General features: G+C 42.6%; 1 protein-coding gene across 2 annotated transcripts in view; it reads left to right on the top strand.

Annotated features, from left to right (window-relative positions):
* Window positions 1-910: 910 nt before the first annotated feature.
* LOC122538808 (neurogenic locus protein delta) overlaps window positions 911-26,583 on the top strand; it is a 57,245-nt gene continuing 31,572 nt past the window's right edge. Inside the window, exons 1-3 of one of the 2 annotated variants that reach the window (XM_043673193.1) lie at window positions 911-1,038; window positions 4,861-5,163; window positions 19,537-19,600. In XM_043673193.1, coding sequence (XP_043529128.1) covers window positions 979-1,038; window positions 4,861-5,163; window positions 19,537-19,600 — 427 coding nt within the window. In that variant the 5' untranslated portion in view covers window positions 911-978. Of the gene's footprint in view, window positions 1,039-4,449; window positions 4,655-4,860; window positions 5,164-19,536; window positions 19,601-26,583 lie in introns of those variants that run through there. The other variant, XM_043673194.1, reaches the window with a different exon arrangement.

Genomic DNA, 26,583 nt, shown 5'->3' with positions numbered 1-26,583 from the left:
CGACGGTTGGCGAGGAGGAGAGTGTGGTATCTGTGCCTTTTTTTTTGTGGAAAATTATGCTCGTGACGGATCGTCGTGCTCCTCGTCGACGTAGTGGCTCGTGCGCCGCGAACGAACGCTCAACACGAGCGTAGTTGTGGGATTTTTAACATCGATCGAAGAGCTGACTAAAATAAAAATAAAAAAAAAAGAAAGAATAATTAATAGAAATCATCGAGTACACGATCTGTCTATGTAAATGTCTGTATATATGAATATATACATACGCACATAGGGGGAAGAAAAAGAATCCGGAGAGATATTGAAATCATCAAACGAATAGAAAGAGAGAGGCGTCGCCCGAAGGATCGCAAACCATCAGTGTTTTTTCATAGATCCTACGCGCAAGAGTATTTATCCCGTACCCTGTTGGACGAAGCTGTTCTACGACTCTCGGCATCCCACGGATAATGGAATAAAGTGTGTCACACAGTGTTCAGTGATCGCGCGTGATTTTCTTATGATTCTCGCGGCAATCGTGAATACCACCTCTTTGCCATCGGATATAACATAAATCTGTATGAATATATATATATCAACATCAATTTTTTTCAAGTGTATTGTACAGTGTGCTACAGACCAGTAGAAGTGGCCGCGCGAGTCATCCGCGAGTTATCTTCGTTTCGACATCTTCCTTTCTTCTTTCGCTGCATCTTCCCGTGAGATTAGAAACCGGTCAAAATTTCCTTCATCCGTCGAGACGAGGATTACGACGTACGATCGACACATTGGCGAAATCGACCAACGAAAGCTAGGAAAAAGTAGTGTGCGTTGGAGGGATATATTACCTTGTACCTCGTACGGTACGGTGGCTATGCAGCCTCGCGAAATTACGGCGAGGAGGTAACGCCGACGAGCACACCAGAGCACCACGGTCCACACACCTCCGCCGACGACGCACCGGCGGCGTGTAAACATCGAACGAAACAACCACCAAACATGTGGACCACGATGCTCGTGTGGACGGCCGCCGTCGTGCTTCTACCAGCACCCCGAATCGTAAGTTTGTTCTTGTTCCTTCTCTTCAACAATCTCGCCGTTTACGATCGATCTTGTTGTTCGAAATAAAGAAACTGCTCCCGCAGAAATTCTCTGAAAAGAAAAGTTTATTTAGGCACCAAGTGTGAAATTGATCAAAAATTGAAACGCCGCCTCTTCCTTTTCTTTTTTTTTCGTTGTCGAAAGAGAGATGGTTGACGGTTTCGTGGAAATATTTCTGTTTATTTTTAGGGGCGTTGCAAAACGTCTTTTTACAACTTCCATCTTCCGAAATATCTTGCGTATGAAGCATCGGACACTGTTCCTTTCTGTTTCTCGAAACTGTAGTTCTGTTGCGTTTCACCGTCTCAATACAACAGAGTCGAATATGGAGTAAAAATGATTAACATTGATTTACATTTGACTGTTTTTCTTTTTTTTTTTTTTAACGAAGATCGTCTCGTTGGTCCATTAATCACTGTTTCGATCGATTTTACAAGAACGTTACTTATCGCATAATCGCCGTACTATTTTTCCATAAAATTTGCGAAACAACCAAGATCTGTCAATAAAGGATACATTAATATTGAAACTATTACAATAATCAAAATGACATGTAATTTTTACTGTTATCGATCAATTTTTCAAGACACAAATATTACAAGAACAATAAAAATACGCAATTCCTCGTAGATACTTTATAAATTTACAACGGTGCATATCTTTGCATCGACCACTTTATACTTTATACTTTAGTTACAAGTAATTCTAGCGCACGTTGTCGTGAAATTTTAGATATATGCAATTCTCTAGATGAAGGAATAAAGTATGTACTTACATTTGTACGTACGAATGAACGAAGTATTTTGTCAACGGGCTTAATCCGTATCGCGTGTTGTCGAGGGAAACAGAAAGGGAGAGATATACGTTTGTCAACTCGAAGACACATCGTAAGCGACCTTCGCCGCTGTCGATGAATGGCACGATGTTTTGGTTCGGAATCCAAGAGACGTTCCCGTCTGTCAAACCGGTCGTAAGCTCTCTGTTGGTATTTATGGTAAAAACGATGACACGCCATCGATGGGTGCGTTCGAAAATAGAAGCTCGTCTCAATATATTTATCGTCGTCTCATTCTTGTGTGTACGTGCGCGCGCGCACCACTGATACGTTCTCCTGCGTCTAATTAAGTACTTGCGTAAGTGCAATCGCGGCTTATATTTATCCAGTCGAACGCTATATCTGTAAACGTGTGTAAGGTTCGATCGAGCTGCAGAATGCTTTCCAATTTTAACTCACCTTCAATCAGTGTCTTTTCCCTCAATCGTCTCCTTTCCCTTCTGGAAAGATTCAATTTTATGAAATCAACGTAACAAATTTGTATAATATAATAGCTTTACAGTTATAATAATAATAATAATAGTACAGCGTATATAAGTTTCTTTTTCATTGGCGCTAGTCGCCACGAGTTTCAAGTGTATTCTTCCTGGGAGAGATTCTTTCTTTCACTCTATCTTTCCTTCTTTCCCAGTCTTTATTTCTTTGCTCGTCCCTCCTTCTATCGTCGTCCATCTTTCTCTTTCTCTGTCGGCCATGTCTTCGAAGCATTCGACGAAAGAGGAGAAAACCAGTGGCAACACAGTATTCGTCGGCATACAACAACTCTAAATCTGGATCCCACTCTTTTAGAAGTGTCTAACTTCTGCTTGTCTGCTCTTCTCGCGTCTCGTTCCGCGACATTACCCCATCGTGTCTTGTTTCCTTTTCAATTTCTTTCCGACCTTCACCGTTCATACACCTTTGGAAATACGCGAGAGCCATCTCTCATCATTGTCGGCGTTTGAAGTGTTTGAACTAGTGGAATCGAGAAGTATCGAAATACTTACGTAGCAGGATACGACGTTCAAGTCCACGGGTGTGCTCAAAGGGTGCCCCTAGAAAATTGTTTTGTGACGAAATAACGTTGGTTGTATCCGTAAATAGATGGCGGCGGCCATTCTTGTTCCGAGAATAACGCTCCAGCGCGCCAAAAATGAGAATTCCTCATCGGCGGATCGTGGCAAGCCGCTTGTGTATAAACGTCACCTCTAACCTGCTGTGTTTTACGAGTCGTAATGAGAAATGTTCGCGAGGGAGTATTTCTTTCGTTCGATCGCGAAAGCTTCGCGCACCCGTGTATATTTTTTCTCGTTCCAGTCTTACAACTCATAAAACGCCCTCTATGTTTTCAGTCTACCTCGCGAGAAACGTGCGAAATGGTCGTTTTAACATAAACGCGATAGAAAAAACGTGGTATTTTTTTTCTTTTTCTTACCTGCTTTGACCAAAAAAGGGAAAGAACGTCGATGTCGTCGAAAGTACGAAATTCGAAGATCGCAACGGGGGTATAATAGACGCGCAGGAGGGCCATGGCGAGATCGTAAAACGATCCGCAGGCTCGATAGTAAGGTTAGTGCGCTCCTCTCGTTCACGTGAGACACGATATATGTATAGTTTTGCTCGGCTATACGATGTCTCGTGGGAAGGCTTTCTCGGTTGTCTGCTGGCCTATACGCCGGCTCTCTCTGTGTTTGTGTGTGCACTTGCGCACCTGCGCGCGTATAGTTGTGCGCGTGCACATAGCCGTAGGCCATTGTCCACAGTGGTCAAGAACTCTTGCCGTCCGAACGAGACGACAAAGAGTAGAGTAGAACCGGAGAAATATTGACACATCGGTCTCTGTTTACACTGGATACTGTCGCCGAGAAGAAAAATCATCCCTCCTAGATTGCTCACTGATTCACCAATCGTTTAACCTCCACGTGTGTTCAAGCCGTGTGTATTAAAAAATCGTCGTGGCTCGATATTGTACTTTGACGTAGTAGCGAACATTTTGTTACAAAGTAACCGTTCAGTTCCCATTCTTTTCGATGAGTTTGAAGTTTCTACGTATTCGGTATTCGATGAAATCCTCCAGATGTCTCTGGCTGTACGCGCAGTTCTTTCTACTCTACACGTCGAGGATTGTAATTAATTTCTCGCGATGTTAGTTTAACGTGGAACAGTGGGCCGGTAGCATACGTTAATACGTTTACGACTGGTTTCAGAACGATTTCTTTCTTTCTTTCTTTTTTTTTTTTTTTTTCTCCCATACGAAAACGCCCCTCGTGTTCCACGATCGTTGAGGCTCGGCAGCACGCGTGGCGAAATGTCCATCTGCGCCTCTACCCCTCTTCCTTTCCCCCTTTTGCTTTCTCGCTCGCGTCTTGCCGAGCGAAAAAAAAAGCACTTTTTGCCGGGTTGTTCGCGCAGATATCTCTGCTCCTCCTGGGAGACGTGCAGCACAGAAGATATACGCGTGTGCAAAAACGCGCTTACACACGTGCTGCCCCGGCGGCGTGTTCGGTCGTTGGGCACGAGACGACCCCCGACGTGGAGAGTGTTGGCCAAGTTTGTTTGTCGCGTGTTGCGAGCAAGCCTTGAGGATTCGTCGGTTTTCTTGTATATTCTCCTGTTGTTGATGCCAGTTCGAATCAACCATGGAGTATATAAAATCTAAGGCAAAAGGTCGCGGTGCCGTTGCAATTTTGTAATTATAACGTGCAATTTGGCAGAGTTACGTTTCTCATAATGCGGCACACGTGTGCGTGTGATATTATTGTAAGTGAAATGTTATTAAAGGCGCGTGAGGGCATCGTGTTTCATCGAGTTACGAATGTATTTCGAATAAATAAATGTTCAAAGAAATATTTCGTGGAATTGCGTGATAATTGATAAGCAGAACAGAAATGGATTTAGAATAAGAATAAGTAAATGATTGTTCGTTCGACGGGATTTTTATTGAATAAAATTCAATTTGCTTTCAGGTAAACGCCTCGGGGGTGTTCGAGTTGAGGTTGAAGTCATTCGTGAACGAGTATGGAAAAGACAGTCTGGGCAAGTGCTGTTCAGGCAGCACTTCCAAGACTGGCGAGTGCTCAGGCGTTTGTAAAACCAGGTTCAGGGTCTGCTTGAAACAGTATCAAGTAAAGATCGACACGACGACGCCGTGTACATACGGCGACGTCGTTACACCCGTTCTGGGCGAAAACATCGTTAATCTCAGCCCTAACGTTGCTATGCCAAGCTTCACCAATCCCATCAGATTTCCATTCGACTTCACGTGGCCGGTAAGTGTTTCAACGTATTTCACATCTCTTCAATTATTATAATCGCAACTTGATTGGTAAGATGGATCATGTAGTCAAGGTTAGATTATTCTTAGTAGTAAGACGTAATTGAAATATCGCTGAACGATTCACGACTGCCGTTACATTAGAAATATAGTCGTTAACTAGACGAGAGCTACATGTATACTATACTCGCAAAGTTACACGATTGCACAGATAAGCACAGAAACATCATCGGTATTCTTTGTTTCCGCTCCTCTGCGTTTTTTTTTTTTTTTTTTTTTTTTTGCATTAACATATCGTGCATGTTGCATGAAACGCGAAAAATCGTCGGTAACGTAGACGGAACTGAAAAATTGCAGCGCGTAACAAATCGGGGGAAAAAATTCATTACGAATGCCATCGGTCACGACTGTGTTTTTCTCACGTTCGTTTGCGAATTGTCTACTATTATGTAAACGTTTTCCGCTCGCTACGAAGACTTCATTTCCAGCAACGATCTTCCACAACGATCGTGAGTTTTTTTTTCTCCGCAGACACATTACGTTAGATAGAAAAAGGGGGAGACACGGGCCATTATAGAGAGTTTTAACGTGATCAACGCGTATTGTGGCATCTTTCGGGTACAGTTGGTCGATTCTGTGTCCTAATGTTTCCTCGATTTCTGACGAAGAGAAACGACACCGGTATGAACGTCGGTTCGCAGCTTTGATTCTTGTCTCGAATAATGAGCACGCGCAGGAAATTAGAACCTCTTCGTTGACTTAACTACGAGGAAGATACATACGCGTGGAATTCACCGAAGAATAAAAAACGCCCGTTGTATCAGTCTGATCTTCGCATCCTATAATTCTCGGTGAAAATTAACTGTGGCACAAGCTGAAGCAGTACCCCGAGTCAATTCATATTTTTCTACCACGTAAAACGATTTAAAAGTAGCGTGACTTCGATTTTCGACGCAAAAAAAAAAAAAAAGAAAAATATTATTAAGAATCTTAAATTTTCAGTTATTGGCTTCTTTTTTTTATTTGTATTTGTTCTCGGACGGTGTCCAACACTGATAAAATCATTCGAAAGGGTCGTAAAAGTTGCCTCCATGTTGTGTCCCCGATCGAATATCGAAAATTGAAAAGTAAATTGGCCGATTAGCTGTCGCTTCGATTACCTCGATCTTTAAAAAGCAGACCACTTTCCATTGTTGGAACACGAAATAAAATTGCGTAGAAATCTCACGTGCCCCGTTGCACCTGCTCGTCCATCGCACGCGGTATAACCGATTCGCCATCGAGTAATTAACCTCGCGGTGAAAAGAATGAAATGGATCACGAGAAAATGAGGAATTCGCGCGAGCGAGGGAAAAATTACGGCCCCCCCCCCCCCCCCTTGTCTTCGGTCGTACGAAAGAAAGGCAGGTCGATCAGCATTAAAAACGAACATTTTGCGGTGCGGTGGCGCGCGTGCACGCACAGCCGCGCGCCACAGTGCGACAAGGATGACCAAACGAATGGCAGATGGTGCGAGAATCGGCGGTGCGAGCGAGACGCCCGATGGCACTTGTCTCTCCCTCCTGCTGTTGCTGCTATTGCTTGCTTGTTGTTGCTTCGATAATTCCTGGCATTGGCGGGAACGGTCGACTTTTTGAACTAATAAAATAATCAGGGACCAATGATGACATAACTGGGGAAAAATGTAGTGGAAAAATATGAAAAAATGTTGGATCTTCGTTTGTACCTACTTCTAAAAGTAACAATTTTAGAGACTTGTCTTTTACCAGACTTGTCTTTGCATTTATTAAAAACGTACTAGTGCTGTTTTATTTAATAATAATATATATTAATTTTATTATTAATTAATAACAATTTAATTAAAATATTTATTATTAATAATAATTTAATTAACTTTAATTAATTTAATTAGTTTTATTTAATAATAATATATATTAATAATAATAATGATATAACTTTGCATGTAAGGACAATAATGGTAACACGCGGATTAAAGTTAGATTCCAGGCTAAGTGTAGTCGCGGCGTAAAGTAAAGGTTGGAGGTTAATATAAATTCTTTGAAAGAAAGTCAAGATTCGTATCTTTTTATTAGATTTTCGAGCAGTATCGTAAAGAAACTAGGATAAGTTCAAACAGCTTCGTTACATAAAGCGGCACGGTGACGAGGCGTTCGTTGTTAGTATGTCTGCTCGTCAACGCGTTCCATCGAGTACCGGTGTCTACGCCAATGTTTGCCCACCATCCCTGGTATACGTCAGTTCTCTCGTTGCTGTTCGCGTACTTCTGCCTATGAGACGCACTGCAGGGCCACTGGCAGATGGCTAGGCCTTTTGTGCTTCTACACTTCCCTCGTAATCTCTTTCTCGTTCTCTCTCTCTTTCGAACCGCTCACTCTCCATCGTTGTTGCGTTCGAAGCTCTCTCGCGGGCAGAGTTAAATTTACTAACCCATATGGCGCCCCCTCGCGCCACCTCTGCGCCACCTCTGCGCCAGTTCTCCTCCTTCTCACTTCAAAAATCCGCCCTGCTCGCTCCCTTTTTCTCGCTTTTCGTCGCGTTCTCCACCTTTTTCTTTTTTTTTTTTTTTTCATTTTTTTCCAGTATTTGTTTATCTTTCTACCAGTGATATTCAGCCGAAAATTTTTCTATCCGTGCCGTTCTAACCTGCTGGCCCTCTCGGTCCTTTCCCCCACCACTATTTTCCAACAGCGGTATATCGGCCGATATTACAAGCTATATCGGGGCGGCAAGAGGCTGCCGGTTTCAAGACAGGAACTCTTCTCGACGGCGAGGAAGAAGCAGAAGAAAAAAAGTAGCGGCGTTCTCGGAAGAGAGGCTGGCAGGAATCCTGCGTGTAGAAACAACCTTTGAATCGGCACGGTAGTCTGTCTTTTTATATATATATATATATATATATATGTGGCAGCGGGCGACGCCAGAGAAAGAATAGGCTGCGTTATAACGTGTAATCGCTATTTGGAGTGTGTCCGATTTATTTCTGTCTCGTGAATAAGAACGAGGTTTCCTTCCGTTCTGAGAAAGAAAAGAAAAGTATATAGATCCTCATTTAACTAATGAATTATCTCGATGCAATAGCGATGGCCGATGAAAAACATCACGACTAGTATGAAAACGAAACATTTCACTGGAAAGTAGTTAACACCGTATATTATCCACCGAGCGGCGGGGAATCCTTCGAAGTTTGAACGCACGGGTGGATCGACGTGCCGGAAACGCGCTAATTACAGGCATCGGCGGGGAGTCGCGGTGCGTAGACGCAAAAGCAACAATATATCATTAATAACAGTTAGCTTCTTTCGTTCGACGAGGAGAACGAAATAAATACGTGTGCCTTCCCTTTGTGATTTTTCACGCCGGATTCACTCCGGCGAATTCCTTTCCTAGTTATCCACTGTCGATCATATCGTGATAAAAAAGGAGTGATGCCCGAAAGTTGGCCGGGGAATTGTAGCCGAGAGAAAGAAGCTTGGTTGCGCAAGCGTGTTTGTCTGGGGCACGCGTGTCTGCCGTTAATTACGAGGCTGGAAGAGACAGAGGAGCTTGATACACACGTAATCGTAACCTTCGTCTGGTTGCATCAAGATCGAGAGTCTCACTCTCTTTCTATCTTCGTCCCCCTCGGACGGTTAATTGCTTCGCGTTACACGCCGCATCGCGAGGCTTATTAAAACAGCGCCGACTCGCGACAGTGCGACTACTGTGCAGAATCCACCGTGGAATTTCGCTTCAATCCGCTGCTCTCTCACTCTCCCTGTAACTCGCCGTAACATCGCGAATATTTACGTACATGTATTTCATTTTAATTTGAAGGGCTCGCGACATATTCTCGATCATCATCCCTGCCAGCGTTCTATTTACCATTCTCTCGCGGCGTAACTGTGATTCAGTGTCCCGGCGAGATATCTTGTTGATAATTTCTCGTCGCAGCGCGTGACGTTCGTCCCTCGTCCGTAACCGGAGAGAGAAGAGGCTTTGACAGAGATGATCGGGTCAGTTCAAAGAATCATTCAAAAAAAAAAAATTTCTTTCTTTCCCTTGTCCCTTCCTCCGTGTGTCCGCGGTCCACAAAGCAAGCGGGGTCCCCGGCGTATCGTACATACTCGAGGAACCGTGGGTACCGGCCGGAGGAGGACGTCGGACACAGAGAAAAAGCGAGAAAAGGACGAATGAAAGGCTTGCACCGCGCGACCAACAGAGACGGCCAAGGATAGAGAGAAGCGCAAAGGTGGCACACGTGTGTGTTTTGTGTGTGTACGTGCATATAAATATATATATACACACACACGTAAAGCAACCGCGTGCAAGGTGGGGAAATGACGAAGAGAAGGTGGGACCGAAAGAGACAGAGAATCGTGGTCCCACGGCCGAAAAGGCTGCGTGATTCGCGTCCCAGACGAAGGAACGAGCGGGAGAAGGGCGTCGGATGAATGGCTGACTCGGTGTGTACGCCGATACGCGGCTTCTCCACGACGTGAAACGTTTAGCATAAATTACGTGTTAGAGACAGGGAGAGGACGCTACGTGGGACGACTTGGTGGTGGACGACGGCTGACCGCCACTCTACCCGAGTCAGAGCGCTACGCGATGCTCGGAATACCGCGGGTTTTTTTTTTTTTTCCTTTCTTTCTTTCTTTCTTTTACATCGCTCCGCGAGATATGCCGCGGCGAGGGATTCGGTGAAAGTTTCGCAACGGCATAAATGCCGGTGATTTCTCGAGCCGACTGGGGAAACTGTCGTCTCGCTTCTTGCGACAGCCTTGGAGAATATTTAGGCAAAGATTATCTGTTCTTTTTTCTTTTTGTTTCATTTTGATTTCCTATTTCCTATTCTAGAATTAAGTTAAAAATACAATATTAATCATATTTGGCTTGTACAATTGGAGAGTCAATAAAAAAAAAAAATAGTATATTCGACGTGTTCTTTGTCGGATTTAGGCATTTGCTGGTTCAGTCAGTAGGATTATCTATTCTTTTTCTTTTTATTTTAATTTCCTATTTCGGGAATAGCTAAAAATACAATATTAATCATATTTGGCTTGTACAATTGGAGGATCAATAAAAAAAAAATAGTATATTCGACGTGTTCTTTGTCGGATTTGGGCATTTGCTGGTTCAGTCAGTAGGATTATCTGTTCTTTTTCTTTTTGTTATTTTAATTTCCTATTTCGTGAATAGCTGAAAATACAATATTAATCATATTTGGCTTGTACAATTTGAGGATCAATAAAAAAAAATAGTATATTCGACGTGTTCTTTATCGGATTTAGGCATTTGCTGGTTCAGTCATTTCTGGAATAGCTAAAAATACAATATTAATCATATTTGGCTTGCACAATTGGAGAGTCAATAAAAAAAAAAATAGTATATTCGACGTGTTTTTTATCGGATTTAGGCAATTACTGCTTCAGTCAGTAGGATTATCTGTTCTTTTTCTTTTTGTTATTTTAATTTTCCATTTTTGGAAAAAATAGCTAAAAATAGAATATTAAAATAGCTAACAATACAAAATTGATCATATTTCGCTTGTACTATTGGAGGATCAATAAAAAAAAAAAAAAAAATAGTATATTCGGCGCGTTCTTTGTCGGATTTAGGCATTTGCTGGTTCAGTCAGTAGGATGAATTATTTGTTTGGCAGTTCTCTGTTTTCTTTCCGGTATGACGCACAATACGATGATAGAACGATGAGGTTCGACTCGTTTCGGATCAAACGGATCGCGGCGCAAGCACATTCGCTAGAGATTTCAAGCAGCGGGAGTATCTTTAGAACCACCCGCGATTGACCTCTTTTCCGTCTCGTCGCTTCCTCCCTTTCTCCGTTCGCACGATGCACATGCGATGGAAGGAGGAGTTTCGTGGATCATTCGAATCGACAAACCGACGATACGTCAAATTCGAGCGAGAGTCGAACGACAAGAAAAACGTGTGGCGGGGGCGGAACGGCCCATTGTCTGCCGATCGTGGGAAAGTCGGTCGCTAATTAACCGTCAAAATCTAATTGGCAGAATGACTAATTAGAGCGTTAACGCTGGCTAACGATTGATAAACGTGCTCAAACATATTTACAAACGGCTCGCTAAGAGGCGATTACTCGAAGCGTGTCGCGGATGACGATGAAGAAGCGTGTCTTTCGCTACTTAGCCCCGTCGTATTTTGTTTCTTTCGTTTCCTTCTTTCAGAAGGACGCTGAAAGAGCCGAGAAAGAAAAGGAGAAGAGTTAATAGTTACTCTCGGCTTAATAATGGTAAAATGACTTTCTGTCCGGAGGCCAGAAGTCTTTCTTTTTTTGCCGGTTCGTGCGCGCTGCTGGTACCGGAAAGAAAGAGAGAGTGCGTATATGGGCCGCGAGCGTTTCAAACATCGCCCCGATCGCGACTTCGAGCCGAGGAAGATACTACACATAAACTCGGCACGGTGTGTGTCTGCCCCACCCTGCACGACACGTGGTCATCGCGAAACAGGTACACACCATCAGCTGATAGAGGCCTGCTGTCAAAGCTTATTAACATGTCTCGTGGACATCGTTCCGTTTCACTTTTTTCGTCTAGTACATTAGGAAAGAAATTTCACGCCAACGTCGCGCAACCAGTCGCGCACTTCCGACGCGCTCTGCTCTACTTTTTCCTGCCAATTTTTTCTCCTGTTTTTACTTTTCAGGATGATCGTCATGTTTTCATCGATCGAGCGACTTTTCGCGACCGTACGAGTGTTGTTCTTATTTTATCTGTCGACAGACACGATCGCGCTTTCTTTCTACATTCAGTGTATTTACGAGGATGAATCGTATCTTTGTACCTCTTGGTTCTAGCACGTTTCACTTTTTTTGTTCTTCTTCAAGTTTGCTATCTTCGTTCGCCTCTCCCCGGAGAGACATCAAGTTTACGTTCGCGTCAAAGTGCAATAAATCCGCGAACCGATTCGGTTCCATTCGCAAAGTCGCGTCGATTGGTAGAGATATTTCATCGAGTAATTGAATATCGCGCCGGATAGCTCGGTGAAATATCTGTTGGCAGAAGAACTCTGTTGGCTGGCGCGAGTTAAAGGGGGACTGTGAAAGCGTGACTTTTGTTCGCATTACTCGAAACGAGGAAAGGAACGAATAAAATTATTCGGTTGGTGTAATGATTCAGTGTAACGAGTCGCGATTAAACGCACGCCCCTTCAACAAGGTGGGAATTGGAATGAAAACGATGCGCTTTTCTTTCATTCGTCGATGAAAAAAAAAAGAAAAAGAAAGAAAAGGGCTCGCGGAAATTGTTTCGTGATTGGTGTACGTCACGGGCGCTGCGTAACGCGTTTGAAAAAAGTTCGTACGCCACTACCCGAATGGGGTGGGTGTTTGCGTCGACGTGCAATACTTTTTCATAGGTCGTGTGCACCTATGCGAGGCACAACCTAAAAGGCGAAGAGCCGAGAAGGCTGGTGTCATCGCTCGTTATCCTCGGTTTCCTCTTCCTCCTTTCGACGAAGAATGGAGGCCACGAAAATTTCTCCATGCGGAAATGCCACGCTCGTCGAGCGCGAGAGACCATACACGCTCGTCTACGCGCGCGAGACATTAAAGCGTGAGTGGTTAAAAATAGAATCCGACCGGCTTTCCGCGATAGAACTCGTTCGATGTTACTTCTTTTTTTTTTCTTTTCTTCCCTTCCACTCCGCCCTTTTTATAACGTCTCTTATTTAATCTATGCTCCGTCAATTAACCTCTCAACCTCTTGTCATACACGTCGAGAATATTTCGCCCAAAATTGCAACATTTTCTCAGTTTTAAGTATATCGAAATATAACCAGGCCAAAAAAGAATAATAATAATAATAAATTTATTACTTATTAGTAATTTCTATGCAGTGATATACCGATGAATCCAAAACAGAAGACGAGTTATTGTCTACGGTTCGGTCACTCGTTATGGTCCGCAATCAGTGGTTAACCTCTTGCGCCGGAATAACGTGTCGAAAATATTTCGCCCAAAATTGCAACATTTTCTCAGTTTTAAGTATATCGAAATATAACCAGGCCAAAAAAGAATAATAATAATAATAAATTTATTACTTATTAGTAATTTCTATGCAGTGATATACCGATGAATCCAAAACAGAAGACGAGTTATTGTCTACGGTTCGGTCACTCGTTATGGTCCGCAATCAGTGGTTAACCTCTTGCGCCGGAATAACGTGTCGAAAATATTTCGCCCAAAATTGCAATATTTTCTCAGTTTTAAGTATATTGAAATATAACCCGGACAAAAAAAAGATAATAATAATAAATTTATTACTTATTAGTAATTTCAATCCAGTGATATACCGCTGTGTTTAAAAAGAAGACGATTTATTGTATACGGTTTGGTCACTCGTTACGGTCCGCAAGAGTTTCACAGGTAAACTCGAACGGACGTGTTTGAGAACGCTGTTTTCACGTTAAAATAGATCGCACGTCGAAAAATTATATCGGTTAACAGGTAAATGTTACCATAACGATATTTTGTCGTAAAAAACCTCACCTTGCTTCCCCTAGGACACATATTTGCATATTATCATCAGGCATTAAAATCTTCTATATACGATTATCTACAAAAAGGAACGTGAAGTTAGCCCAACCGGTTGTAAAGATTTCCGTTGCAGCCGTTTTCCCAGGAGACGGCGAAAAGTCGTGGCCGACTTCCGGCTCCCTTTTTCCACGATGAATCACGCTGCAGCCTCTCGAGCTTCGATACCGAATCACACCCGATCGCATCTATACGCGATCGTGCGCACGTTTCAGGCCTACCTGTTTCTTCTTTCTCGTTCCCCGTGACCGTTTTACGCGATGATTAATATACGCGCATGCAACATGCAGCGACGAGATTGTAGCGCCTGCGCGGCAACTACGTGGCGAAACGGCGTAGCGCGCGTACGTACGAAAAAAGAAAAAAAAAAAGGGATGGACGACCGAATGAGAGAAGCGAGCGCGCTATAGAACGATGTTGTTCCATCGGGGGACGGAAGAAATAGAAAAAGAATCCGGTGAGGCTAGATGTAGTCTCGATAATGCGAAAAAGGAGGAAAGAACACTTTTTTTTTTTCTTTTCTTTTCTTTTCTTTTCTTCTCGAGCGAATCGAACGGAGAAAGATGAATTACAGAATGGAAGGAAAGAAGCGACGGTGAGTTGTTGGCGCGAGAAAGAGGAGCACGAGGCCGAGAAGGAACGATGAGCGAGCAGGAAAGCCGTGTAGAGCGAAGAGAGAGAAAGAGAGAAAGAGTGAGAGAGAGAGAGAGAGTGACGAGAGAAGGTGGAGGTATGCTGCGCAGCCGTGGGAACCGACTGCCGCGAGTGAGCGAACCTCTATCTTTCTTCCTCTGCCTTCAGCCTGTTTCTTCGCCTTCTCCCTCCTTCTCGATCGCTTCGTCCATTCTATCCCCGTTTCTCTGTCTGTCAAACACGGAACGAGCAGAGGCTGTTTCTCTTCCTTTTCATCATTCAGGTTCCTCTTCTCTGTGTGTGTATGTGTGTTGTACATATACATATATATATATACACGATGGTGCCTCGTTTGCAGTATCTCTCTTCCTCTCTTTTCCTTTTCTCACTCTCAAAGTTACCTTACGGTGCACTTTTTTCCGTTCATCGTTTTCCTTTCTTCTTCTTTCTCGTTTCTCTTTCAGACAAAATGTACGTATGCGTTACGTATGCATTTATATATATATATATATATATATTTGTTGATATTCATATATGTATAATATACGCGGTACACATGTATTTCCCTTCCTCGCGTCCTTCTCGTTCCTTTTCATTCAATCCTTTGGTTTCTCTCTCTCTCTCTCTCCGTCTCTCTTCTGCTCATCTTTATATCGCTGCTCTCTCGTTCCGCCGTGGCAAAACTGCTAACCGGCCACCGAACACACCCAACACATTGTTCTTAGGATGCCTACGCGGGGCTTTTTCAGCTTTTTGTCGGCTTAATTCCGATCCCCGTAATAAATTAGCGGCCGATCACGGTGGCATTTGTCTCCTCGACAATTTATTTCCTGCGGCTCGAGGCCCTCCGCGACCCGTTCTTACCGTTCTTCCTTCTTTCTGGCCCCTCGGTTGCGCCTCGCTTTCGTCCTTGCCGCGAGAGAAAAGGGCGGTCTGCCCTCCTCTTTCAACTTTCCTTCTTCACATTCGAACGTCTGCACCTTTCCGCTCCATCCTCTAACTCCTTCCTAACTTTTTTCCCCCCTCCTCGTTTTATCCTCGTCGTACTTTTTTTTTTTTCTTTTCTCTTTCTTTCTCTCCTTCTCGCATCGGTTCTGTCTTCGTTCTACACCGCGAACGAATGGTCCCCATCTCGAAGGTTCAAGAGGACGAAGGTATACCCGCGGAATTTCAACGCTGGAACTTTCTAACGTGTACACGCATGTGACATACCTGCGGCCCTCCGCCTTTTTCGTTCTTTACCCGGTGACAAATTGCCCGGTGATTTCACGGCGTGTATATCGGTCAGAGAAATCGCCGCGGCCTTTTTTTGATACGTTCCTCGGTATCTCGGGGATTTTTTTTTTTTTTTTTTTTTTTTCGTCTACGATTACCTTTTTTGGTTAAACACAGAGCAGCGAACTGCTAAATGTATATATATTGACCACTTGCGCTGGCAACTGATTGCGGACCATAACGAGTGACCGAGCCGCGTCTTCTTTTTTGAACTCGTCGGTGATATCACTTGGATAGAAATTACTGAGAAGTAATAAGTTTATTATTTGTTTCGCCTGGGTTGTACTTAAATGTAATTAGAGCTGAGAAAATATTGCAATTTTGGGACAAAAAATTGCACTCGTCGAAAATCTCTGCGGTGAGTTTTGATAATCTAGTAGTTTAAAATTTTGGTATACAATCGTTTCGCGAATTAGAGTTAGATCTGTGAGAATTAGACATGTTTCGATTAACCCTTTGCGCTGGCAACTGATTCGCGGACCATAACGAGTGACCGAATCGTACACAATAATTCGTCGTTTTCATTTTCTTCTGAACTCGTCGGCATATCACTGGATAGAAATTACTCAGAAGTAACAAACTTATCATTTATCTCACCTGGGTTACATTTGAACATACTAAAAACTGAGAAAACGTTGCAACTTGGGGCAAAAAGTTTCCGACGTGCGCGACACGTCGTTCCAGCGCAAGAGATTATTAACTCTTGGAAAATCTCTGCGGTGAGTTTTGGTAATCTAGTAGTTTAAAATTTTAGTATACAATCGTTTCGCGAATTAGAATTAGGTCTGTGAGAATTAGACATGTTTCGATTAACCCTTTGCGCTGGCAACTGATTCGCGGACCATAACGAGTGACAATAATTCGTCGTTTTCATTTTCTTCTGAACTCGTCGGCATATCACTGGATAGAAATTACTCAGAAGTAACAAACTTATCATTTATCTTACCTGGTTTACATTTGAACATACTAAAAACTGAGAAAACGTTGCAACTTGGGGCAAAACGTTCCCGACGTCGTTCCGCAAGTTAGCGCAAGAGTTTGATACTTGTCAACTTGAAGGAACTACATCGGTCACAAATATCATAATACACATGGAGCAATATTTCCACTTACTGTTACGTTACAGACTCTAGAATAATCACTCAACGCTCTACCTCCTATACAGTTAATCATAATTAATCATCCAATTTGCATCGCCGACGATGCACGTGCCGTCAGCAAACAGCGGCGATGTATACTCCCTCGACGGTGTATCGCGTTTCCAATTACAACAATTCCGCAGGGTGCAAGTCTGACCCATTCGTCAGGTGCTATCGCGAATCACGGGAAAAACCAGGTTAAATCGCCGCGTGTTTGACCCGGAGGGGAGAAAACGGGATGGGCCAGACAGACAGAGGAGGAAAGAAAGAGAGAGAAACGTTAGGGAGACACACGGCGAAACGGAGCCCGGCGCTCGAGACTCCGTTTACTACGCGATCCCCGGGTCATCGGGGATCTCTGAATAATGAAATTGTTCCCAGTGCTCGCGGCACGTCCGTGTTGCCGGCTCGTTTACGCGAACAGGAACGGCAACGATGATGACAGAGAGGCCGGATATAAACATTTATTATTCACGGTGCGGCAACGACTAACGAGGTCGTGTGTAATACCAACCGCTCCTCGACCATCTCTCTCTTTCTCTCTTTCTTTCTTTCTTTCTTTCTTTCTCTGTACGTACGCGTATCGTACAGTATGTGTGACGTTAATAATTAAACGTCGCATTATCACTGCATGCACACGTACCGAGCGCCGCGTGTACGGCACGTACTTATTACACAATAATGCGCCGCTGGTTGACGAGCGACAGCAGCAGCGTGCACACCACGATGCGTGTGCCACCGCGGGCGTGGGCCGCACGCTCCTCCGCATAGGGAGTTTATCGTTGCTGGATTTATGGTCGTGCAACGCGATTCAACGCCTACACCGCCCCAGGTGCCTTTCGCGCCTGGATTTTCCACGTAGACGTGCGAAATCGTGTTTCACTCGTTCGCCTGTTCGTTCTTCTAACGAAAAACTGGACGATCGCGTTTGTCGACGACCGTCTTGCTCTTTGATTCTGGAGATGACTCAAGGTTAAGCCAGACTAAAGCTCAACAATGACATGATGATGGTATCCGGTAATAACAAATACTAATTGCCAATTGAGAAATTTTCACTTTTCAACAAGACTGTAGACACACACACACACACATACATACACGATCGAGACAAGGTAGAAAAACATCAACACGTAAAAATCACAGTGGAGAGAAAATTTCGGATTTTCCGAGTTGATGAAAGTTTTTATCGATAGCCGATGTGATCCAATTACAAGCACCGTTCTGTTAATACAGATCAACGTAACGACGGCGCCGGGGGCGCGGGAATTAACAGATCGCCGGTTGCGTGTCCGCCGCAGAGGACAGGCGTAATTTCTGTTACACAATACGCGGCCCGTTCTGCATACACAGGCTCGCGCGTTATATACATCCATAACGGATGATGCAAACAAGAGTATATTAACAGCAGCGTCCCCTTAAAGCCATTCCATTAAAATCGATCGATCATTTATTTTCGCGTTCTTCCAATAAATTCTTGGTCTTCGAAACGGAACGAGCCACGTGCGGCCATTGGCGGGAAAACGCCCCTGATCGAGCCTTTTTCCTTCCTTCGCGGTATAATTCCTAATAAAAGATAGAGGGAAAAGGGGAAAAGAGGTATGCCGACTCGTGTGCAGAGAGGGTTGTAACACGCTCTGTCGCGTCTCTATCTGTCCGCGACAACACGTGACCTCGAGGCCCGAGTTCCGCCAGGCTTTTTAGGCACGCTTCGCCAAAGGGACACACGCACGCACGCACGCACGCACGCATGCATGCATGCACCCTTCTAATGTGTGGCAGGTGCGCACGTGACGCGACCGGGCGTCAGCCCGCCTCTGGAACGTTTAATTTATTGTTAATTGCGTGACGCGATGGCACGCGCAGCTGCCGCGCTTTTTCGCGCCGAAACCGGGATAACACTCGCCTCCTTGTGTGTATCGTCCATTCCACTTGGCTGGATATCGAATCTTTCGTAGCATCGTGCAGAATGATTTTATGTATTACTGTGCAAACGGTCATAAGCGTTAGCCTGATCATCAACCTCTTGCGCACGTCGAGAATTCTTTGTCCCAAAATCGCGACATTTTCTCTCAGTGTCGAGTATATTTAAATGTAACGCGGGCGAAAGAAATGATAAATTATATAATGAATGAACGAACGAATGAATCTTTTTATTTCAGTCTTTCGGTCTAGAAATAGACCTCAGCGCCTTACATTATTCTTTACATTTTGTTTTCCGTTTTAATCCGTTACATCTAGTATTGCATGCTTTAACCTATCCTTATACTATACGTAGACTAATTAGACTGATAAATAAATTATATAATAAATAAGAAATAATAAATTATTAAGCTTTATTACTTGTCAAGAATTTCTGTCCAGTGACGTCCAGTCACCGGCACGAGTTCAAAAGAAAAAGAAAGCGACGAATTATCGTATACGGTTCGGTCACTCGTTATGGTCCGCGAACCCAGTTGCCAGCGCAACGGGTTGAAATTGTAATAATCGCGTGGCACGTTAACGAGAAACATATAGCTCTTAACTTCATCAACACGGCGTAGTATAGATTTTCCTTTTAACAAAAAAAAAAAAAAAAAAAAAAACGGTCCATCAACATTAGCAATCGTAATTAAAATCGTCGCTCTGTGTTCCTGCCCAAATCGTTCATTAGCAGCGTGGCGCAACTAACTGTACAAGTCGATAGATAGGTTAAGATAAGTAATAGGATTAAGTCTGACGTCTCATCGAAGTTCACCAACCTCCTCTCTGTTCCCAGGGCACATTCTCGCTGATAGTGGAGGCTTATCACGACGCAGACAACACGACACACCACTCAGCCGGTAAGTAACCTTTTTTCAACCCCCCTCTCTCTATCTCTCTTTCTCTATCTCGAGCAAGTCTCTCCTATCGAGCCTTCCCGAAGACTGTATCTGGTCTCTGTAGCGTTATAGCTTCCGCGTGTGCGCCTTGTATCGGGCGGCACGAGCGTGCTCGCACGCGCTTCGAATGAAAAAAGAAAGAAAGGAAAAAGAAACGAAGGAGAACGAAGGATGAAGAAGAAGAAGAAGAAGAAGAAGAAGAAGAGGAAAAAAAGGAGGAAATGAAAGGAGAGAGACGAAGGAGGATGATATTTTAAAATTAGTCCTCTCTCTTTCTCTCTCGCTGTATGGCTTTAAATACAGGGAAGATTTTCGAAGGTTTGGGGGCATGTGCAATCCAGCTGGGTCGTGGCCCTCGATATACCATGCATCGAGTTCGAACCAGCCGAGAACCCACTTCCGGTCTCTGTGCACGACACTCACCAGAGACGTAACCTCCTCAGACTTCCTTCTTTTACACGGCCACCGAAACCTCTTTTCATCTTCTTTCCACCCTCTCGACGGTTTCGATACGCTAAACCCTCCGTAGAGACAGGTCTCTTCCTGTGCGCGGTCGTATCCGCGGACAAATATTGTTACTTTTTTTTTTCTTTTTTTTTTTCTGGATGCTGCCCGGTTCCAGCTCCCCGGTTAACCGATTCCCCTTTTTATCTGTTTTTTTCTTTTTTTTTTTTTTTTTCTTCGGTTTTTGGTCTCGCAGACTTGATGGATGAGAAACAGTGTAGTACCCGATGGGGAAGATATGGTTCTGCACGGGTAGTAATTTATGTAGTAATTTATAACTCACGCGCAGACTTGGAAATGTTTTCCCGCATTAAACGTCCTCGTTCATTGCTACATTTTCAATTTAGATGCTTTAAATACGCTTTCTTCATATCTCATAGACGCATTGTTAAAGGTCTTCGTGTCTCAACGAAAGGATAAGGGAATTCCTTTTCGTAAACTTACGAGATTCGTTCGACAATAGAATGGTGACTGCGTGGAAAATGATAACGAGGGAACATTAGCAAAAAGATACGGAGTTGATTTCACCGGTAACTTCAACATTCGTTCTTTCTCCAATTTTCATCCTTCTTTCACCGCAAATCGCGAACCACGGTTGGCAACATTGATAGTCCCAGCTGTGTGTATTCCGGTCTTTTCCCCCTTCGTGCAACTGTGTCTGTTCTCGACCCGTTTTCAGTCGTGTTTCCTTGCTCATTACCGCGACGCGTCCACGTGCACAAAGTGGTCGGCGGCTCTCTGTTGTGTCATAGCGTACGGAGAACAGGCAGAACGAGGGAAAGAGAAGCGGCCGGAGGCGCTAGTGTTTCCTTCCTGTGTAACCGTAGCACCTAGCTTCCAGCAACGCGCCACGGTAATACGAAACTCTCTGTGTGGACGAGGGATACGGATGCATCCTACGTGTACCCGGGGCTACTCGTCTATGCTAGCCGATATTTTGCCGTGAAACCGCGGTAATTCTCTAGACCCTTTGGCGTTTCGTTAAAATCTTGTTTTTTTTTTCTTCTTCTTTTTTACGACACATCGTCACGCAACGAATTAGAACACGAATTAAGTTTTGAGAATAAATATATATTATATGTCAAATGTAAAGTATAAAATTTGGGATTCTGTTGAATGTAGTGTGTTAAATTTTGTATCTCCAGATACTGTGAAGCATAGTATATAGAATCTTCAAACTTGGCTAAATAATCAAAATAATCTTTTTTTTTTTTGTTTCTTTCTTTACAACAAATTAGAACACGAATTAAGTTTTGAGAATAAATATATTTTGCCAAATGTAAAATACAAAATTTGGGATTCTGTTGAATGTAGTGTGTTAAATTTAGTATCTCTAGATACTGTGAAACATAGTACGTATCTTCATACAGGATATCAAATTTATAACTTGGCTAAATAATCAAAATCTTTTTTTTCCTTTACAACGAACTAGAACACGACTTAAATTTTGAGAATAAATATATATTGCCAAACGTAAAGTATAAAATTTGGGATTCTGTTGAATGTAGAATGTTAAATTTAGTACGTCTACATATTGTGTAACATAGTACGTATCTTCATACAGGATATCAAATTTATAACTTGGCTAAATAATCAAAATCTTTTTTTTTCTTTACAACGAACTAGAACACGACTTAAATTTTGAGAATAAATATATATTGCCAAACGTAAAGTATAAAATTTGGGATTCTGTTGAATGTAGAATGTTAAATTTAGTACGTCTACATATTGTGTAACATAGTACGTATCTTCATACAGGATATCAAATTTATAACTTGGCTAAATAATCAAAATCTTTTTTTTTTCTTTACAACGAATTAAAACACGAATTAAGTTTTGAGAATAAATATATATTGCCAAACGTAAAGTATAAAATTTAGGATTCTGTTCAATGTAGAGTATTAAATTTTGTACCTCTAGATACTGTGAAACATAGTATCTAGAGTCTTCATTCAGGATATCAAATTTGGACCTTGGCTAAATAATCAAAATCTTTTTTTTTTTTTTTCTTTACAACAAATTAGAACACGAATTAAATTTTGAGAATAAATATATATTGCCAAACGTAAAGTATAAAATTTAGGATTCTGTTGAATGTAGAATGTTAAATCTAGTACCTCTAGATACTGTTTCACAGTATCTAGAGTCTTCATACAAGATATCAAATTTGGAACTTGGCTAAATAATCAAAATCTTGGGAAATATAGATCGTCGTATCCACAGCTCTCCTGTATAAATCTCAGTGTGATACAACTGTTGAGCGAAACGAAAGTGCAGTGCGATTCCTCGATTCTGGTGATAACATAATTTCCGTCAATTTCCGCGGATGATCGTCGCGGATCACGCTTGATCACGATAATCGTCGCACGGTTGTCGAGACACGACATTCTCTCATTAAAGCTCGTGCTACGGGAAAACGCGCATGCAAATAGCTCGGAGACGACGGGGGCTGTTTATTGCTTCCGCATCCGGGGAAAGCTCAGTCAGATTGCCGAGATAAAAGCGAATTAAGCGGTCGAACGTGAGCCCCCGAAATAACGAAATTCAATTACCATCCACGGCGCGATGGATGGAAGCGTTAGGCAAAGCAGTGTGCTTCGAGTACACGCACGTATAACACATGCGCATGAGAGCTACGCATGAGAGCGTTGCACGGCCACGTATAGCTTCCGGTCTCCGGTTCATTCTAATTGCCAGCCAGACACACAGGACCTCGGGAAAGAAATTAACCGGTCTCGCTCTTCTTACTACGGCTTGACGATGCCTCCTTGGTCTTTGACGCAGCAATATTTAAAGAATTTAGGATATTCCCTCAGTTGAATGAAGAATCGTAGTTTCACGAGATGTAACGTTAGACTGGCTTGCATCGAGATCTCTTATATTCTACTGTCTGTTCTGATAATTTTTAAATAGTTCGGCATCTTGACGATACTTCTGTCAACACTTTCAATTAACTTTTCTTGTGAAATCTCGTCTCCCTTTAACACCTTGCGCTGGCAACTGGTCCGCGGACCATAACGAGTGACCGAACCGTACACAACAATTTGTTTCTTTCTTTTGATGTGATATCACGTCGGATAGAAATTATTAAGAAGTAATAAACTTATCATTTGTGACATGGCGCGTCATTCCAACGCGAGAGGTTCACGTAATCTTCAATCTTAATATTTTAATTAGATTCCTCCTCTGTTATTCTGAAAAAAAAAAGAAGGAATAACCGGTAACACTTTTTAATACCCTCTCCACTTTTGATAAATATTTTTACTCAAGCTTATAGTCTTAGAAGAAGAAATTGTACAAAGCACTTGAAGCAACTCGCTTCCTCGACTTTTTCAATTAAATTTCTTCCGGTTCTCCGCGAAGCTTCCTAGTCCCACGGGGGTAGGCACACCGCAGCCGCGCGACTTCAGAAAGAAAAAAAAACTCTCTTCTGATCCCCCGTCGAAGCGGCTAATTACGAAGTGAATCGAGCTTGGCTTCCTTTGTTTCAAGCTCGCCCGTGAACGGAATTCCTACCGTTATCCCACAGATGCCCGGCGCATCCGCGGCTGAAAAGAGACAAACGAACGGACAGAGTCAAGAAAGATAGAGCTTCTTCCATTTAACCTCTTGTACTGAAACGATCGAGAATATTGCAATATCTTCTAAGTTTTAAGTATATCGAAACATAACCCAAGCAAAAAAAGAAAAATAATAAATTTATTACTTATTAGTAATTTCTATCTAGTGATACATCGATGAAGTCTCAAAAAAGTTATTGTATACGGTTCGGTCACTCGTTATGGTCCGCAATCAAATGGTTAACCTCTTACGCTGGAATAACGTGTCACGCACGTCGAGAATATTTCGACCAAAATTGCAATATTTTCTCAGTTTTAAGTATATCGAAGTATAACCCAGGCAAAACAAATAATAAATCTATTACTTCTTGGTAATAATAAATCTATTACTTCTAATTTCTATCCAGTGATATACCGATAAAGTCAAAAAAGAAGACGAGTTATTATATATGGGTTTGGTCACTCGTTGTGGTCCGCAATCAAGTGGTTAACCTCTTACGCTGGAATAACGTGTCACGCACGTCGACAATATTTCGCCCAAAATTGCAATATTTTCTCAATTTTAAGTATATCGAAATATAACCCAGGCAAAAGAAAAAAAAAAGAAAAATAAATTTACTGCTTGTTAGTAATTTCTATCCAGTGATATACCGATAAAGTCGAAAAAGAAGACGAGTTATATATGGGTATTTGGTCACTCGTTATGGTCCGCAATCAAGTGGTTAACCTCTTACGCTGGAATAACGTGTCACGCACGTCGACAATATTTCGCCCAAAATTGCAATATTTTCTCAATTTTAAGTATATCGAAATATAACCCAGGCAAAAGAAAAAAAAAAGAAAAATAAATTTACTGCTTGTTAGTAATTTCTATCCAGTGATATACCGATAAAGTCGAAAAAGAAGACGAGTTATATATGGGTATTTGGTCACTCGTTATGGTCCGCAATCAAGTGGTTAACCTCTTACGCTGGAATAACGTGTCACGCACGTCGACAATATTTCGCCCAAAATTGCAATATTTTCTCAGTTTTAAGTATAACCCAGGCAAAACAAATAATAAATCTATTACTTCTTGGTAATTTCTATCCAGTGATATACCGACAAAGTCAAAAAAAAAAAAAAAAGACAAGTTATTGTATACAAGTTCGGTCACTCGTTATGGTCCGCAAACTAGTTACCAGCGCAAGAGGTTAATACGGTACTACTGCGGCGTTTTGTCCTCATCCTGTGTGTATTGTATGTGTGTGTTTGGACATAGCCCACGGACCCTTTTTATCGCCCGAAACACACCGTTCACATTGTGCACGGAATTTTGTGCGCACCAGTCGTGTGTATATATCGTCCGCGCCACACACAATATAGTGTATAATGCCCCCAACGCACTGCTGAAACGTGCGCCCTTTATTGCTGTTCGCGTTGCTCGGATGCTGCTTCCTTTCTCAGGCCCACATCGTGTCCTCCGTCTCGCTTCCTCCTCACCGTCTCTTTCACTCTTCGCCAGTACGATGCGTTCGCTCGACCCCGCTGCCCCGCAAACCCGAAGATACACACAACACGCGGTCGCTCGAGGACCGCACCTGCGCCACGAATTATCGCTGGACTTATTTCTGATCCCGTTTTCAACGGGAACGTGCTAGGGAAATGTGATCCGATCGAAATTGTTTTCTTCTTCATAACATCGTAACAAAGAGCAGCCACTTCCGCGAATGATGCGGGAGTTGGGATCTTTCATTCGTTTATCTTTGTACTCGTTGATTTTTATAAACTCGATCAACGTTGGAAAGTTGAGTCTGAACTCTTTTCGTGATAAACAGTTTCTTTCAACGAATGAACAAAGTGTGGTGGTATAGGGTGATTCTCTCTCTCTCTCTCTCTCTCTCGCTGGATACTCGAAATTCAAGAAGAGAATCCGCCGGCTCGCGTGACCCACGTGTATACACGAAAATAAATGAATCACGTTTCAAACGTATCGGATATATACAATGTTGGCGGTATCGTCATTGATGTTGCAGAAGTGTCCGATTAGCGGCTTCTTCTTTTGGGCCTCTACGTAAATAAAAGCTCGCGTTCCTTGTATTGTAAACTTCTCCCTAGCCTTTCTGATACAAAGTTCATACCTCAGTCGTTGGTAGTTGCGTCGTTGGTTAAAACTTCTAAAAATGATCTAAAGGTCAACTGAAACGTTAGAACGCTAGAACCAAACGCGGATTCTCTTTCTTTTTCTTACAATTGCTTATCTTTTTTTTTTTTATTATATTTAAAATTAATATTAACTTCTGTTTATATTTTGATCGTTCGTCATTCAAATTATAATGATTTATGTGTAAAATATTTCTTATATACGTATCAAAGAGTTGTTAACCCTTTGATTTATTTTCTATGTTACTCGATTTAGTTTCAGTGTTCAGTTGGCTGTAAACTTGTGTTTATTTTTAGGGAAATGAATTAAAGTAAAGAGAAAGAAATCTTTTATCCATATATCTTACAGAAACCACTCGAATTTCTAAAAAAAAAAAAAAAAGTAACACTGTAAATCACTCTGAAAAAATTATAAATTGGTCATTTCGACCGCTTTGTTAATGTTACCATCTGCAGCGTGGCGTACGTGTTTCAGAGTCAGCTCATGAAATACGAGTTCTACAACAAATTTGTATCGTCACTCCCATGACATAAGACTGCGAAAGGTTAAGTCGCAATTACTCATTTTGGCAATTTTCGAGTTGAAAGAAGTCACAGATCCAGTGGGCCCTCGATTTTCGCGGTAACGCGGGCACGTTAAACGAAACGAGAGGCGGCTGGATTTACCGACGCCGGTGTGTTAGAGCAGTTTGAACGGGATCCGGGTTACAGGGAGCCGAGAGGAGAAGGCTTACGTCA

This window comes from Frieseomelitta varia, unplaced genomic scaffold, assembly GCF_011392965.1.
Source record: "Frieseomelitta varia isolate USP_RPSP 00005682 unplaced genomic scaffold, Fvar_1.2 scaffold_179, whole genome shotgun sequence".
Taxonomy (NCBI): Eukaryota; Metazoa; Arthropoda; class Insecta; order Hymenoptera; family Apidae; genus Frieseomelitta; species Frieseomelitta varia.
This window is presented reverse-complemented; position numbering and strand designations above follow the sequence as displayed.